At 41.8% G+C, this 18,257-nt stretch overlaps 1 protein-coding gene across 3 annotated transcripts in view; it reads left to right on the forward strand.

Annotated features, from left to right (window-relative positions):
• Positions 1-18,257, forward strand: part of usp54a (ubiquitin specific peptidase 54a) — an 86,786-nt gene that overhangs the window by 29,802 nt on the left and 38,727 nt on the right. For all 3 annotated transcript variants that reach the window (XM_034184650.1, XM_034184652.1, XM_034184651.1), the window contains 2 exons: positions 9,799-9,933; positions 10,530-10,643. In XM_034184650.1, coding sequence (XP_034040541.1) covers positions 9,799-9,933; positions 10,530-10,643 — 249 coding nt within the window. The remainder of the gene's footprint in view (positions 1-9,798; positions 9,934-10,529; positions 10,644-18,257) is intronic.

Genomic DNA, 18,257 nt, shown 5'->3' on the forward strand with positions numbered 1-18,257 from the left:
CCAGAATAGATGTCCATTTTATGTAAATACTGAGTGATGTAACAAAGGTGACTCCCAGTTCGAGAGAAGGCAGTGTGATATATGTTGGTTATATTTAAAGTTATTTTAAAAATATATAAACCTCATGTTTAAACTGCAGAATATCAAACCTCAGTTACATTTCTCTGTCATAAGGGCTTGATGACAAAATGTTTGGAGTTACAGTATAACTCACCTAAACCATCATCGTATAAAGCGGATATTGGCACGCACCGGACAAAAGCAAAAGTCCCAGTGCTTTTGTTTGGTTTTCCACGTAACAAACACTGTATATAATGGATCTTGTATAACGGATTTTCGCTCACATTGGACAAAACGTCCCATCGGATTGTAATATATTTCCATTAAAATCCCCTCATATGTACTGGACAGAGCAGTCTCGACGTGTCCAGTAACAGAGGTATGAAAGAAGTTCACCACTGACACTCACTGATTTGAGGAAAGTGGGTACTGTATTTCTGTGATTAAAAGACCAAGCGTTTATTTTTTTCAAACTGTGCTCAGACACAGGACCTAAACAAGGCAGGGCATACAGTAGTGTTCAGAATAATAGTAGTGCTATGTGACTAAAAAGATTAATCCAGGTTTTGAGTATATTTCTTATTGTTACATGGGAAACAAGGTACCAGTAGATTCAGTAGATTCTCACAAATCCAACAAGACCAAGCATTCATGATATGCACACTCTTAAGGCTATGAAATTGGGCTGTTAGTAAAAAAAAAAAGTAGAAAAGGGGGTGTTCACAATAATAGTAGCATCTGCTGTTGACGCTACAAACTCAAAACTATTATGTTCAAATTGCTTTTTTAGCAGTCCTGTGAATCACTAAACTAGTATTTAGTTGTATAACCACAGTTTTTCATGATTTCTTCACATCTGCGAGGCATTAATTTTGTTGGTTTGGAACCAAGATTTAGCTTGTTTGGGGTCATTGTCTTGTTGAAACACCCATTTCAAGGGCATGTCCTCTTCATCATAAGGCAACATGACCTCTTCAAGTATTTTGACATATCCAAACTGATCCATGATACCTGGTATGTGATATATAGGCCCAACACCATAGTAGGAGAAACATGCCCATATCATGATGCTTGCACCACCATGCTTTACTGTCTTCACTGTGAACTGTGGCTTGAATTCAGAGTTTGGGGGTTGTCTCACAAACTGTCTGCGGCCCTTGGACCCAAAAAGAACAATTTTACTCTCATCAGTCCACAAAATATTCCTCCATTTCTCTTTAGGCCAGTTGATGTGTTCATTGGCAAATTGTAACCTCTTCTGCACGTCTTTTATTTAACAGAGGGACTTTGTGGGGGATTTTTGCAAATAAATTAGTTTCACACAGGCGTCTTCTAACTGTCACAGCACTCCAGACTGTCTTTGATCATCCTGGAGCTGATCAATGGGTGAGCCTTTGCCATTCTGGTTATTCTTCTATCCATTTTGATGGTTGTTTTCCGTTTTCTTCCACGCGTCTCTGTTTTTTTTTGTTTTTGTTTTTTTTCCATTTTAAAGCATTAGAGATCATTGTAGATGAACAGCCTATAATTTTTTTGCACCTGCGTATAAGTTTTCCCCTCTCCAATCAACTTTTTAATCAAACTACGCTGTTCTTCTGAACAATGTCTTGAACGTCTCATTTTTCTCAGGCTTTCAAAGAGAAAAGCATGTTCAACAGGTGCTGGCTTCATCCTTAAATAGGGGACACCTGATTCACACCTGTTTGTTCCACAAATTTGTCGAACTCACTGACTGAATGCAACACTACTATTATTGTGAACACCCCCTTTTCCACTTTTTTTTTACTAATAGCCCAATTTCATAGCCTTAAGAGTGTGCATATCATGAATGCTTGGTCTTGTTGGATTTGTGAGAATCTACTGAATCTACTGGTACCTTGTTTCCCATGTAACAATAAGAAATATACTCAAAACCTGGATTAATCTTTTTAGTCACATAGCACTACTATTATTCTGAACACTACTGTAATTCAATGCCGGTGATTTTTAACAAAATGCTGCTTGATGCCCGCACTGTAATATGTTGTTAAATTTCACACATGTCCCTGGGTGTGACGAATCAAACTGCTTTAGATCACAGCTCTCACATCATGGCTGCGAACCCTCCCCGGAGCCTGACATGCACCTGCTAAAATCAGAGACCCTAAAAGGCTGTGATTTGTCACTTCTACGTTTTCACTCCTTCCTCTCCCATCATATTGTAAAAGTTTTTGCAGTGCGCACACTGATTACATTTCGATCATGGATCAAGTACATTTGGTAGAAAAGTTCACAAATACTGTATAACCAACTTTACAACACGGAGTCAGAAAAAGATGCTCAAATGATCTGCTATTCATGGAGGGAACTTGTACACAGCGTTAACGTTGGTTTGGTGGTTGATTGCATAAAGAACTGGAAGTCATTGAGGGACAAATTAATCCAGAAAAAGCCACTGTTCCTGCTGTAAATTGCATAAAGACACAGCAGGGAACTTTTAAAGTGTCACAATCACATCGACGTCATTGCATTTTGTACATATAATGGATTTTGTCCGTTTTATACATATAACGGATTTCGATTTATAACGGACAAAATTCGCTGGTCCACCTGAATCCATTGTATGTGACTTTTACTGTATTGTAATTAATGTTGTATCCGATCTGGATCGGTATCGGGTTCCAGTACAGACGTAATTCACGTATTGGAAAATACCGATCCAACCCGTGACATTTTCCGATACCAGAGAAGAGCGACTGTGAATCCTCTCAGCTGCTGTTGTTTGCTCTCTGCTTGTTTGCTGCCAAGCGGGAGGAGAGGGGGAGGTTTTCTGAAGCTGGGCTGTTTGAGAGAGCTCTTTTCTGCAGTGTTCTAGCTGTGGTTAGCGGCAAATTTCTGCCCGGCTCTTGGGTTCAAATTGTCTGTTTGTCGAGCATGGATTTTCTGAAAACTTAATTGAATTGTTGATGAAAATTTGTGCTAAAACGTTAGCTATTTCACTGTCCCAAGGCTGTTAAACGCTATTAAAAGCAGCTCAGCGTGCAGCTGAGGAGGAGCTGAACAGAGAGTCTGTCCGCTGAAACAGAAAAAAGTCTCCATTAAAATCCTGCGCATGAGCGTCAGTGATGATACACTAATTTTACAGTTGAAAGGCTTCGTGCTTCCAAAAAGTTCGAAGTTTGTGCAGCACAAAAACAGCACCCGCCCCCCCATGGCAGGCGGGGGTAGCATTGCTCATTGTTCCCCAGCTCAGTCAGCATGTGTTGGAGTTCACCCCGGTGAATGAGAGGGTCGCATCCCTACGCCTTCGGGTTGGGGACAGGTCTCTCACGGTTGTCTTGGCCTACGGGCCGAGCGGCAGTACAAAGTACCCGACCTTCTTTAAATCCCTGGGAGGGGTACTAGATAGTGCCCAGACTGGGGACTCCATTGTTCTCCTGGAAGACTTCAACGCCCACGTGGGCAGCGACAGTGAGACCTGGAGGGGGGTGATTGGGAAGCACGGCCTCCCCGATCTGAACCCGAGTGGTGTTCAGTTGTTGAACTTCTGTGCTAGCCACAGTTTGTCCATCACAAACACCATGTTCAAGCACAAGGGTGTCAATAAGCGCACGTGACACCAGGACACCCTGAGCCAGAGGTCGATGATCGACCTTGTAGTCGTATCATCTGACCTTTGGCCACGTGTCTCGGACACTCGGGTGAAGAGAGGGGCTGAGCTGTCGACCGATCACCCCTGGCAGTGAGTTGGATCCACTGGGAGGGGAAGAAGTCGGGAACAACTGCTGGAATCCTGTGTCAGCGAGGTCCTCAACTCCCACCTCCGGAAGAGCTTCTCCCAGATCCCGGGGGAGGTTGGACACATGGAGGCCGAGTGGACCATGTTCTCCATCTCCATTGTCGATGCGGCCGCTCGTAGCTGTCGTCGCAGGGTCACTGGTGCCTGCCGCGGCGGCAGTCCCCGAACCCGGTGGTGGACGTAAGGGATGCTGTCAAGCTGAAGAAGGAGTCCTACTTGTCTTTGTTGGCAGGTGGGACTCCTGAGACAGCTGATAGGTACCAGCAGGCCAAGCGTGCTGCAGCCTGTGCGGTCGCAGAGGCAAAAACTCGGGTCTGGGAGGAGTTCGGGGAGGCCATGGAGGAAGCCTATCGGTCGGCCTCGAAGAAATTCTGGCAAACCAGCTGACGCCTCCGGAGGTGGAAGCAGCTCTCCACCAACACTGTCTACAGTGCGTGTGGGGAGCTGTTGACCCTGACTGGGGATGTTGTCGGGCGGTGGAAGGAATGCTTCGAGGATCTCCTCAGTCCCATCGTCACGTCTTCCGAAGAGGAAGCAGAGACTGGGGACTCAGAGGCGGACTCATCCATCACCAAGGCCGAAGTCACCGAGGTGGTCAGAAAGCTCCTCCGTGGCAAGGCTTCTGGGGTGGATGAAATCTGTCCGGAGTACCATAAGTCTCTGGATGTTGTGGGACTGTCTTGGTTGACACGTCTCTGCAACATCGCGTGGCGGTCGGGGACAGTGCCTCTGGATTGGCAGACCGGGGTGGTGGTCCCTCTGTTTAAGGAGGACCGGAGGGTGTGTTCCAACTACAGGGGGATCACACTCCTCAGCCTCCCCAGTAAGGTCTATTCCACAGTACTGGAGAGGAGAATTTGACCGATAGTCGAACCTCGGATTCAGGAGGAGCAGTGTGGTTTTTGTCCGGGGTCCTTTGTTAAGGGCTATCCGGTCCCTGTATGACCGCAGCAGGAGCTTGGTTCGCATTGCTGGTAGTAAGTCAAGCCTGTTTCCAGTGCACGTCAGCCTCTGCCAGGGCTGCCCTTTGTCACCGGTTCTGTTCATTACCTTTATGGACAGAATTTCTAGGTGCAGTCAGGGTGTAGAGGGGGTCCGGTTTGGGAACCACAGAATCTCATCTCTGCTGTTTGCGGACGATGTGGTTCTATTGGCTTTGTCAAATCAGGACCTTCAGCATGCACTGGAGTGGTTTGCAACCGAGTGTGAAGCATCTTGGGTGAGAATCAGCACCTCCAAATCCGAGGCCATGGTTCTTGACCGGACAAAGGTGCTTTGCCATCTTCAAGTTGGTGGAGTGTCCTTGCCTTGCCTCAAGTGGAGGAGTTTAAGTATCTCGGGGTCTTGTTCACGAGAGAGGGACGGATGGTGCATGAGATCGACAGATGGATCGGTGCAGCATCTGCAGTGATGCGGTCACTGTATCGGACCGTCGTGGTGAAGAGAGAGCTGAGCAGGGGCAAAGCTCTCGATTTACCGATCGATCTACGTTCCAATCCTCACCTATGGTCTTGAGATTTGGCTCACTACCAAAAGAACAAGATCGTGAGTACAAGCGGCCGAGATGAGTTTTCTCCGCAGGGTGGGTGGGCGCTCCCTTAGAGATAGGGTGAGGAGCTTGGTCACTCGGGAGGAGCTCGGAGTCGAGCCGCTGCTACTCCACGTCGAAAGGAGGCAGCTGAGGTGGCTCGGGCATCTTTTTTGGATGCCCCCTGGACGCCTCGCTGGAGAGGTGTGGGAGGAGGCCCTGGGGAACACCCAGGACACACTGCAGGTACTATGTCTCGCAGCTGGCTTGGGAGTGCCTCGGGGTTCCCCCGGAGGAGCTGGGGGAGGTGTGTGTGGATCAGGAGGTCTATGCGGGTTTGCTTGAGTTGCTGCCCCCGTGACCCGACCTCGGATGAAGTGGAAGAAAATGGATGGATGGATGGATGGATGGATGGGGAAAGAGAGAGAAATACAGAGGGAGAGGGAGAGAGAGACAGAGGGAGAGGGAGAGAGAAAGCTAGCAAGAAAGAGAGAGAGCGAGCGAGAGACAGAGAGAGGGCAGGAGATAGGTGGAGAGAGAGAGACAGATGCAGAGAGAGGAGGAGAGAGAGACAGACAGACAGAGGACTTAAAGGACATGTCGCACCAAAATCATAACAATTTAGATTTAGGCTGTTAGTGATCATCCGATGATCCGCCGGGATTACTTTGTGCTCTTCGGTTACCGGTTTCAAAGTATACAGCATTTGCAACAAACAGCTACAGAGATTGTCTTTGCTATAGTTGTGTTTTATAAGTGTAATAAATGGTTTACAATCAGAAATAAGAAAGGAAAAAGTACAGTGGAAAATAATTTTCCACACATTTATTCAAAACACACAGTAAACTATAATAAACAACTGTTTTGACACTTTATAAATGTAATTTGGGCTTTTGTGTGAAAGTCTGTACAACAAAAAGGTTCAAACAATAAACACAAATGCACATTTTGAACAATATATACAAAATGGTCAATGCGTTTTGTTTGTCTTCATCTCAAAGCAATTTCTGTCTGCTATTACACAAAGGTTACATCATAAACATCTACTTCTACTATGTTTTGGAGTGTTCGGCCCTGCTCTGAAAGCAGCTTTGACACTTTGGCCCGTTCACACTCTGAAGAGCGGCCTCTCCTCCCTCACTCCATTGATATGGTAAACGGTACTTTACACCGGCGCAAGAGAGCTTTCCACAGGATTATCCAATAACATTCACAGGTAATGAGGAGTGGAGCATCTCTAAAACTCACACACTCTGTGTTTGAGAACATGAGATTGTCATCAGAGGCCCTCCGTCTGCTCACTTTCACTGATCACTGTGCGTAATGACTCAGGGTGCATTGGAGCCAACAGCCAGATGGCTATTCAAATGGGCCAACTGGTAACACATCACTACTACAAACAATCTTTGGTTTATCACGTGAGGTAAATCTGCCCTACGATTGGATTTTGGAAAACACTGTGACGGTGAACCAATTCCGATTGGACACTCACATTGCGCACGTCATCACACAGCTTCTATGAGGAGTACAATGATGGCTGATGGCTGGCTTGAAAGTCTGAGGAGTTAACTTTTCATTTAAAAAAAAGTAAGTTTCTATCTCATATTAAAAAGTTATTTATAATTTAGTAAAGCTTGGTCTCAGCCGTTGTATACAATGGCGTCGGCCCCAGAGGGTTAATTCTTTCACCAAAACATCAAATCTAGGCTTTCATCTTAGATACACCTTCTGGCAAATTGTAGCTCAACTTCCAGGTCTCCTTTTTTAGAAAATCCTCATATAAAATCAACAGTGGTGGTGTTGTTGTTGTTGTCATCCATTTGGCTGCTCGCATTTTTTAATTTTTTTTTTATTTGGGGTCGCCACAGCGGATACAGCTAGATCTGCATTGGTATTTGGCACAGGTTTTACGCCGATGCCCTTCCTGACGCAACTCCAGAGTAACCTGGAAAAACACACACAGCCGCTGGTGTTCCAAAGAGGTCTCCCATCCAAGTACCAACCACGTCCCGCACTGCTTAGCTTCTGAGATCAGATGGGATCAGACTGACACAGAGCAGATCAGCTGCATATAAAATCAACAATAATGCTGGTAATATTAAAGCAAACAGAGCTCTGGTATCGGATCGGAAAAGTATCGGTAACAGCAGATATTCAAATTCAGGTATCAGGATTGGAAGTGAAAAATTGTGGATCGGTGCATGCCTAATTGTAATTTTTACCCGAGGCCATCAAAATATGGCAATTGGGTATTGTGAAGGCATTGCGTCTATCTGTCTGTCTGTACTCATCATAAGTTCTGTCTTATTACTGCCAGGGTCTTCAACTTCACAGGAAAAACTACTGAGAAATAAACACTTGTAAAACTGAAAATGCTGTTTTTGTATAATAACACCTCTGGAGTGATTTACAAGACATCTTGCAGAAGTTAGCGTGCACTTAAATCACACGCGGTCAAAAGTAACCTCCGGTCTTTTCAAAAGCTCATGTATGCACACATGCACGCCCTTCTGCAGACACTGTTAAAAGGTACATGCTCATACGGCCGAGGGTATTGTAGCATTCTGCTATATTTTATGTTTAGATCTGTTCATACAGTAGAGAAGCTTGAATCTTGATGATTCAGTGGTTCACCAAAGCCGTAGAAATTCTTCTGGAGGAAAACAATGGGGTGTTTTATCCTTCAGAGGCCGATAAGCCTGGTTGAGCAGTGAAAACACATTTGCAGCTCACATGAACAACCAGATCCAATTTATGAGTATTCCCTGGTCTCCGACATCTTCCTTTGCAAGGCGTGCATTTGCTCCGAGTTGTTATCCAATTTGCATCTGAGTTCAAGGGTTAACTCAGTCTGAGAATGCATCGCCTTGCCCAACTCATTAATCATGACGGACAGGTCAGGGGTCGTGGTTCCGGTGGCAGCCGTCTTGCCAGTTCTCTGGTAGGTCAGGGCAGCACATAAACCAATAAGTACCAGCCCTCCTATGATAAAACCAAATATAAATAAATCTTCGACGTCCTCCACAGAGAGTGGCACCAAGCATGTGACACGCCATTTCTCCCATGCGTCGAGAACATAGCCCGCAGGGTCGGTTCCATCTGTGCATGCAGGGTCCCCCAGCCCTGATTTCCTTGTTGAAAAAATGGCGTCAGTAGCGTTCAGAGACAAGCTGATCAATTCCATGGTTAATCCAGTATAGTTTGAAGAATTCACAGTCCGGTGAAGTAGGGACTGTGAAAGTTGGAGCAGAGATAAGGGAGAGAGAGGAGGAGATTCGACTGCCCTCGCTGGAGTCCCAAGCTGAGTTCTTTTTGATGTTGATGTTTCTTTGTTTTCTGTTCTTGATTTTTCTTTGACAACTTTTTATTTCCCACAATACTTTTTGTAACTCTGTTTATAATTTGTTTCATCTAACAGACTGTCACAAGGTTTTTTCTTTCCCCATCATAAAAATATATTCTTATCATTCCTGATTTTGTCTGTCCATCATGATATAACAAACTGTACAACTGAACAAAAGCATGAAAATGATTGACCCTTGACAGTGATATTTGCAGATTAGTTTGAGTGGCTTTTGAGGGTTTTTTTTTTGCTTTTTCTGTACTTCACCCATTAAATGAGTTAAAGAGCACAAATTCAAGCTGCCCATTAATTCATTATACAAATAATGAATGTTTTTACATTCTTTCAATGGAACAACTATTTAATTCATTGAAAGCTGTTGAAAGCTTTGTTCCAGCTTGCACCTCATGAAATATTCGTACCTTTGAACTCATAAACATTCATTATTTGTATACTAATGAATGTGCTTATCAGAAATTTGTCCAGCTTTGGTGCATAACTGCTGCTCTAACATCAACAATCCAACACAAACTTTAAATATGAGTCCAAAATAATTCTAAAAATGTCATCCACCAACTTTGTGTACTTCCAAAAAAAAAGTGCAGCGAAAAAAAATCACATTAGAAGTTAGTCCAGCTTTTCATTCTAACTTCCTCCTAACAGCTCTTCATGCCTCCAGCGCAGTGGATTTGTTTTGTGTGTGTGTGCGCACACGAGCGCACGTGTGTGTTCGGAGGATTAGTGCCATCAATTAGCTCCTCCAGATCTTCGTCCCTCTGCAAAAAAAAAACTCAGCGTGTTTAGCCAAACGCAGCCTGCACTAGTGAGCGGGATTCACAGCGTGCAATGGTACCAAACCTATGGAACCAAATTTGCATGCTAAATGGAACCAAATTGCACTCTAAATGCATTGCAACATAATTGGGCCAAATAATCCATGTCATGTGATATACAAAGCACCAATGAAATGACAACGATCGAGTCAGCCATTATATAATGTGTTCTATTCCCCCTGTCTGTTACTGGACCTTTTCCGTAGGGCTGGAAATGTTTCTTCAATTTGTGGTCTCTGTCTCCTCGTTCTTCCAGAGTATCTTTGCCCAGTTTCAGTACAGCAGCGACAAAGTTTTGCCGTCCGACGCTCTTCGCAGCGCTCTGGCCAAAACCTTCCAAGATGAACAGAGGTTTCAGCTCGGCATCATGGACGACGCTGCAGAGTGCTTCGTAAGACAACAAACTAACAAAGACATTTGTCAATCTCCTTCTTTGTAGAAGTGTTATTTGTATTTTGAGGAAGAAGTTAAGTCCTCTGTAGGCTCTGAGGCTCACTGGGACCCAAGCTTATTCCTGGGTTCTACAGCATGAGGTGGATGAGAGGCTCCAGTCCCCCTGGATGTGATGCCGGTCCATAACAGTTACTTCACCAGCCAAGACTGATGCCCATTTACAGTTGGGTGGACTGGGACAGTGCAAACAAGCTGTCTTGTCCGTGTGCTTGGACAGGTAGCATGACTGGGAATTGAACCCAGGTCCACAACCTTACTGACCTGCTCAGGACGCTGCCCTCTGCTGTAGATTTTAAAAACTTTAAAATTCAGTGATTTTATTTATTTATTTTTTGTAAGACAGTTTAAAAACTTGACTGAACAGGTTGATGGTTACAGGGGTTGATTTAAACTGCTGCAAGTTCTACGTGGGGTTCTGTGTGGGATTAAAATTGGCAACTGCTCAGAAAGCAGCAAAGTCTGAATCAGTATCTGTGGAGGATATTGACCATGGTCCTAATGTAGTCAAACCTTCATATCGTGGTCTTTGTGCAGGAAAACATCTTGCAGAGGATACACTTCCACATCGCAGACGAGAGCAAGGAAGACGTCTGCACTGCTAGACACTGCATTCCCCACCAGAAGTTTGCCATGACGCTGTTTGAACAGGTGAGAGCACACACCTCACTGCCTTCAGGGAATGAATTGCTGCATGATTGTGTGGGAGGAGGAAACCATACGCCATGACACTTTGTGTCCATCATCATCAACATGCTGCCCTCCTAATCCTGCTTTTAGGTCATTCAACCAAATGAGTGCTGACAAAATATGCTCCAGTCAGGGAGGATTACTTGTGGTATTGGTTACACTCAGTCACAACTTGATGGTTTATCCAGCGTTTGCTGACCGTATTAAAAACACCGGTATACGCTGGCGTACGTCTCATAGGTTATGGGTAAGTTGTTTGTTTTTTTTTTTATATATATAAGTTGAAGCTCAGTGATATATGTCATAATAGGTAGAGTACATCGAAAAATTTTGGGCATGTACAATATTTTAGATGTATGACTGATACGTCCCGCATATGCAGACCATAAATTGTAGGTAAGTTATGCAATTGTTGACACATGTTTCTTGTACTTTACACATAAGTCAAAATACACCCACAGACTGTTTCAAGTATTAAAATGTATTGTTCTTTAGTCTCTCCTTATTTAACATACTGTATAGAAATCTGGGGCAACAATTACAAAAGTTTGCTACATCCCCTCTGTATACTCCAAAAGCGTGCAATAAGAATCATCTATAAGGTAGGATATCTCGATCACACAAATACGAGGTCTGTCAATAAAGTATAGGTCCTTTTTATTTTTTTCAAAAACTATATGGATTTCATTCATATGTTTTTACGTCAGACATGCTTGAACCCTCGTGCGCATGCGTGAGTTTTTCCACGCCTGTCGGTGACGTCATTCGCCTGTGAGCACTCCTTGTGGGAGGAGTCGTCCAGCCCCTCGTCGGAATTCCTTTGTCTGAGAAGTTGCTGAGAGACTGGCGCTTTGTTTGATCAAAATTTTTTCTAAACCTGTGAGACACATCGAAGTGGACACGGTTCGAAAAATTAAGCTGGTTTTCAGTGAAAATTGTAACGGCTGATGAGAGATTTTGAGGTGATACTGTCGCTTTAAGGACTTCCCACGGAGCGAGACGTCGTGCAGCGCTCCCAGGCGCCGTCGTCAGCCTGTTTCAAGCTGAAAACCTCCACATTTCAGGCTCTGTTGATCCAGGACGTCGTGAGAGAACAGAGAAGTTTCAGAAGAAGTCGGTTTCAGCATTTTATCCGGATATTCCACTGTTAAAGGAGATTTTTTTAATGAAAGACGTGCGGACGGGTGGGACGCAGCCGGCGCGGTGCGGCGGCACAGGAAAACACCTCCGTGTTGATAACCATTTGTAAAATCCAGGCGGCTTTTGATGGCTTTCAGTGGAGTGAGTATATGAGAAATTGTGTAACAGCTGGACATGCCCCAACATGTCCTGTGAGACTTCCAAGACATATATACATACATATATGTGCATACACATATATATATGTATGTGTATGTGTGTGTGTATGTATGTGCATATATATATATATATATATATATATATATATATATATATATATACAACCCCTGGCAAAAATTATGGAATCACCGGCCTCGGAGGATGTTCATTCTGTTGTTTAATTTTGTAGAAAAAAAGCAGATCACAGACATAACACAAAACTAAAGTCATTTCAAATGGCAACTTTCTGGCTTTAAGAAACACTATAAGAAATCAAGAAAAAAAGATTGTGGCAGTCAGTAACGGTTACTTTTTAGACCAAGCAGAGGAAAAAAATATGGAATCACTCAGTCCTGAGGAAAAAATTATGGAATCACCCTGTAAATTTTCATCCCCCAAACTAACACCTCCATCAAATCAGATCTGCTCGTTGACATTGACCCTATGCCATGACATTGACCCTATGTGTCTTTTTGCAAGGAATGTTTTCACAGTTTTTGCTCTATGGCAAGATGAATTATCATCTTGAAAAATGATTTCATCATCCCCAAACATCCTTTCAATTGTCCAAAATATCAACGTAAACTTGTGCATTTATTGATGATGTAATGACAGCCATCTCCCCAGTGCCTTTACCTGACATGCAGCCCCATATCATCAATGACTGTGGAAATTTACATGTTCTCTTCAGGCAGTCATCTTTATAAATCTCATTGGAAAGGCACCAAACAAAAGTTCCAGCATCATCACCTTGTCCAATGCAGATTCGAGATTCATCACTGAATATGACTTTCATCCAGTCATCCACAGTCCACGATTGCTTTTCTTTAGCCCATTGTAACCTTGTTTTTTTCTGTTTAGGTGTTAATGATGGCTTTCGCTTAGCTTTTCTGTATGTAAATCCCATTTCCTTTAGGCGGTTTCTTACAGTTCGGTCACAGACGTTGACTCCAGTTTCCTCCCATTCGTTCCTCATTTGTTTTGTTGTACATTTTTTGATTTTTGAGACATATTGCTTTAAGTTTTCTGTCTTGACGCTTTGATGTCTTCCTTCGTCTACCAGTATGTTTGCCTTTAACAACCTTCCCATGTTGTTTGTATTTGGTCCAGAGTTTAGACACAGCTGACTGTGAATAACCAACCTCTTTTGCAACATTGCGTGATGATTTACTCTCTTTTAAGAGTTTGATAATCCTCTCCTTTGTTTCAATTGACATCTCTCGTGTTGGAGCCATGATTCATGTCAGTCCACTTGGTGCAACAGCTCTCCAAGGTGTGATCACTCCTTTTTAGATGCAAACTAACGAGCAGATCTGATTTGATGGAGGTGTTAGTTTTGGGGATGAAAATTTACAGGGTGATTCCATAATTTTTTCCTCAGAATTGAGTGATTCCATATTTTTTTCCTCTGCTTGGTCTACAAAAGTAACAGTTACTGACTGCCACAATCTTTTTTTTCTTGATTTCTTATAGTGTTTCTTATATCAGAAAGTTGCCATTTGAAATGACTTTAGTTTTGTGTCATGTCTGTGATCTGCTTTTTTTCTACAAAATTAAACAACTGAATGAACATCCTCCAAGGCCGGTGATTCCATAATTTTTGCCAGGGGTTGTATATATATATCTTCTTCAATATTTATTTCATTCATTTAAAAAAAACAGAAAAGCAGAAATAAAGCATCTCAATTACCAGAATGAAAAGGAGCAGAGAGAAGAACAAGTCTTATATTTTCTGCCCCTTTTTACAATACAATCTTTCAATATCCAGCGTCATTATTCGACATTATTTAACAGATTGTATTTCTTTAACTTGTCACATACCACTGACTTATTTCATAATTATGTGTTGTATGGCTGGGGGGGCCTGGCTGCCTTTTTGTTTCTGTCTTTTGTTTTTCCTTCCAGGTGGCTTGCATTTGGGACTGAGTGGCTGTGTAGCTAAGTTTATCAGGACCTCACCCTGATCACCTGCGGCTCGTCAGGACTCACAGCTGTGGTGCATCTTCATGGATTGGAACATGGTGGCATTTAAGACTGGAGTACACAGTGTGTATTTGCCAGAGACTCGACCTTGTGACCAGACGGGTGAGATCGTCGTCTCGGGAGCCATCTCATCATCAGTGTATGCAGAGAACGTCCAGGTTTGATGCATGGTCTGTGAAAGAGGAGGGGGTGAGGTCTCACGCTCGTCAGCACACTTCCTGAGGTACGTTAGATTTTGTGACTAACATTTATACAGTCAGTAAATGTGGTGTCCCTCACACCTTATTATATTGAGCTGTATGTTGGTCGTTTAAATCAGCTTCCACTGCAGTGGAGTTTTGTGAACTGGATGTTCCATGCCTGCAGGGTGGGAAGCTGATTAGTAATTAAGCCAGGAAGTGTTTGCTGTTTGTGCACCTTTGAGTGGTCTCTCTGTGTGTTGAGTGTGGACTCACATAATGATTCCTTCTTTCACAGACTCGGTTTGTCGCGGCCACCTGGGGGGTGTCGGCGGGGTCCTTGGGTCCGAACTAGTTCTGGCTCCGGACCGTTAGCGCTGCTGGGAGCGCACCGCAATCCACCACGCCAGACCGCGCACTTTTATATTTTTCACAGCACTGTTATGTTCATTAAACTCTGTTATCCTTTGTACCGTGCTCTGCTTATTTTATACTGGGTCCTTCAAACGCTGGTCGGTTCTCCGGGCTGCGTCCGACACATAACAATTATGACCATTATTTAATAGATTACATCTCTGACAGGTTACATTTTTAAACTTAAAACATTTTAAACATTATTAACAAATTACCTTTTTGACTTCCTTACAGCCCACTGACTTATTTCATAGTTTCATACTTACTTAATACATCTAGTTTAATACGTTTTTTAAATAATTTAAGCGACCTTAATTCTTTAATTTCTTTGTTGAGATTGTTCCATAATTTTACACCATTTACTGCAATACTCTGTTCCTTTACTTTGGTTCTAAATCTTGGTTTTCTAAAGACTTCTATTCCTTTCAATTTATAACTACTTACTCTTTTCTCAAACATATTTTGAATGTTTGTTGGTAAAGCATTTTTATTAGCTTGGTACATTGTTTGTAATATTTTCAAATCGACCAAATCATGACATTTAAGTACCCTATACTTAATGGATTAGATGGATCTCTAAAACCCCTGTTGTTAATCACCCTTAAAGCCCTTTTCTGCAGAATAAACAAAGGTTGTATATAAGTTGTATATGTTGATCCCCAGATTTCTACACAATAAGTTAAATATGGGACAATCAATGAATTTTACAGTGTTAATAATCCATAACTATTTCATGAATATTTTACTTTATGCAAAACAGCAATGGCTTTCGCTATTTTTCCTTTTATGTAATTTATGTGACTTCCATGTAAGATCTTCATCAATCATGACTCCTAAAAATTTCGTTTCTTTTACCCTTTGTATATCCATTCCATCTATTTGTAATGACACGTTATTTTTTTTTTTGCTCTGTCATTAAACAGTATGAAATTTGTCTTATTAATATTTAGTAACAGTCTGTTTATATCAAACCAATGTTTAACCTTTTCCAATTCTGTATTTATCACTTGTGCTATTTCCTGTATATCTGATCCAAAGTAAAACAGCGTTGTATCATCAGCAAATAAAATGCTACCAAGCACATTAGATACATTCACAAAATCATTGATATACAAAATAAACAGTTTGGGTCCAAGTACCAATCCTTGTGGTACTCCATAAGTAATATTACACAATTCTGATTTGGTATTATTTATCTGAACAAACTGTTTTCTGTTTTCTAAGTAGCTTTTTACCCACTGATGTGCAATCCCTCTTATTCCATATTGTTGTAACTTGTGAAGCAATCTTGAGTGGTCAATAACATCAAAAGCCTTTTTCAAGTCAATAAAAATACTTACAAAATAATCCTTATATTCTATTGTTGTTGATATTTTCTCTATTAATTCCATAATTGCCATAGCTGTCGAATGTTTTGTTCTGAATCCTTACTGAGCATTATTTAAAATATGATGTTTCTCAATGAATTTATCCAACCTTGTCACAAAAACTTTTTCCATAATTTTAGAACTGTGGAAGCAATGATACTGGCCTGTAATTAGAGAAATTATGTTTGTCTCCATTTTTATATAATGGGACTACCTTGGCAATTTTCATTTCATCTGGAAAAATCCCTGTTGACAGAGACAGATTGCAAATATAAGTGAATGGTTCAATAACAGTTTCTATTATACTTTTTACAGTCATCATATCTAGATCTTCATGGTTGATCTTTTGCTTACACAGTTTTTTACAATATTTCTTATTTCATCTTTTTTCACATTGTCCAGGAAAATACTATTGACCGTATTTACAAGTGTATGTAATGTATCTTCTACTATTGGTTTATTTCCCACCAGACTTGATCCTACATTTGAAAAATAATCATTAAACCCATTTGCCACTTCTTTTGTCATATATCTCTTTATTTTCTTTGACAAAGTAATTTGGAAAAGTTGCTTTCGCTCCATCACTTTCAATCACACTTTTTATAATTCCCCATGTTGCCCTCATATTATCTTTACTCTTATTTAATTGTTCACTATAATAATCTTTTTTTGGTTTCCTAATTATTGTCAATAGTTTATTTTTATATTTTTTTGTATCCGTGTTCTGTTTCCTTTGTTTGCATTTTTAAAAAGCACCTGTATAAATAGTTTTTCTTTGCACAAGCATTTTTTATTCCCTTTGTCAGCCATGGTTTATTTACTCTTTTCTTACTAATTTCTATTAATTTACAGTTTTTATTATATGATTTCATCAATATTTTCATAAATGAGTTATTTGCTACATTAACATCACTGACAAACTTCTTCCCAATTTTGATTTTTAAGATCATATTTTAATGCCTCTAAGGCTTTTACTGACTTATCTCTTTTAAAGTTTATAACAGTTTTTTCTTGTACCTATTTTTATATTTAAATATTGAAAAAAACTGGTAAATGATCGCTAACATCTGTCATCAAGATCCCATTCCTGATAATTTCATCTGTTCTATTTGTAAATATATTGTCGATTACCGTTGCACTTTGCGATGTAATTCTGGTTGGTTTTGTTATCAAGTGGAATAACCCCAAACTATACATTGAATTCACAAAATCACTTCTTTGGCAACTGGAGCTTTCTGTGTTAATGTTAAAGTCTCCATATATAAAATACATACAATATATATAATAAAAAATATATATATGTGTGTGTGTGTGTATATGTATATATATATATATATATAAATATAAATATAAATTTATTGATACATAAAAATACTTTTCTTTTTCTTTCATCCTTGTTTCCCCCACTTACATCACCAGATCAGGGCCGGCAAGTGGTGGTCTGTTGCTCGAAGGTCTCCCCCTTCTGCCAGCAGACTCCAAAACCTTGTCTTTTAATGCAGAGCCTAGGACATTCAGCAAAGGGTGGACCTGTGTCAGGGGGCGACCCCTCTCTGGCAGCAGGTTTACAAAATACTTTGCATCGTTTAATGCACCACACACAAGACGTATGAGGAGGGAGGGGAAGGGGAAAAACCCCCCCAAAAAATTAATAAAAAAGTTGAGGTAATAAACTTAAGAAAAATAATAAAATAAATGAAACCTATTTGTATATATATGTGTGTATGTATGTATATGCATGTATATGTGTATATATATATATATTGAGACAGAACTACCATCAACGCATACAATAATAATTCTTCTAAATAGTCCATCCATCCATCTATTTTTTTCCGCTTTAACCGGAGTCGGGTCGCGGGGGCAGCAGCTCAAGCAAAGCCCACCAGACCTCCCGATCCACACACACCTCCCCCAGCTCCTCCGGGGGAACCCCAAGGCATTCCCAAGCCAGCCGAGAGATGTAGTCCCTCCAGCGTGTCCTGGGTCTTCCCCGGGGCCTCCTCCCAGTGGGACGTGCCCAGAGCACCTCTCCAGCGAGGCGTCCAGGGGGCATCCGGAAAAGATGCCCGAGCCACCTCAACTGACTCCTTTCGACGTGGAGGAGCAACGGCTTAACTCCGAGCTCCTCCCGAGTGACCGAGCTCCTCACCCTATCTCTAAGGTAGCACCCAGCCACCCTGCGGAGGAAACTCATCTCGGCCGCTTGTACTCGCGATCTCGTTCTTTCGGTCATGAGCCAAATCTCCTGACCATAGGTGAGGATCGGAACATAGATCGATCGGTAAATCGAG

This window comes from Thalassophryne amazonica, chromosome 13 (genome assembly GCF_902500255.1).
Source record: "Thalassophryne amazonica chromosome 13, fThaAma1.1, whole genome shotgun sequence".
In the NCBI taxonomy this organism is placed as follows: Eukaryota; Metazoa; Chordata; class Actinopteri; order Batrachoidiformes; family Batrachoididae; genus Thalassophryne; species Thalassophryne amazonica.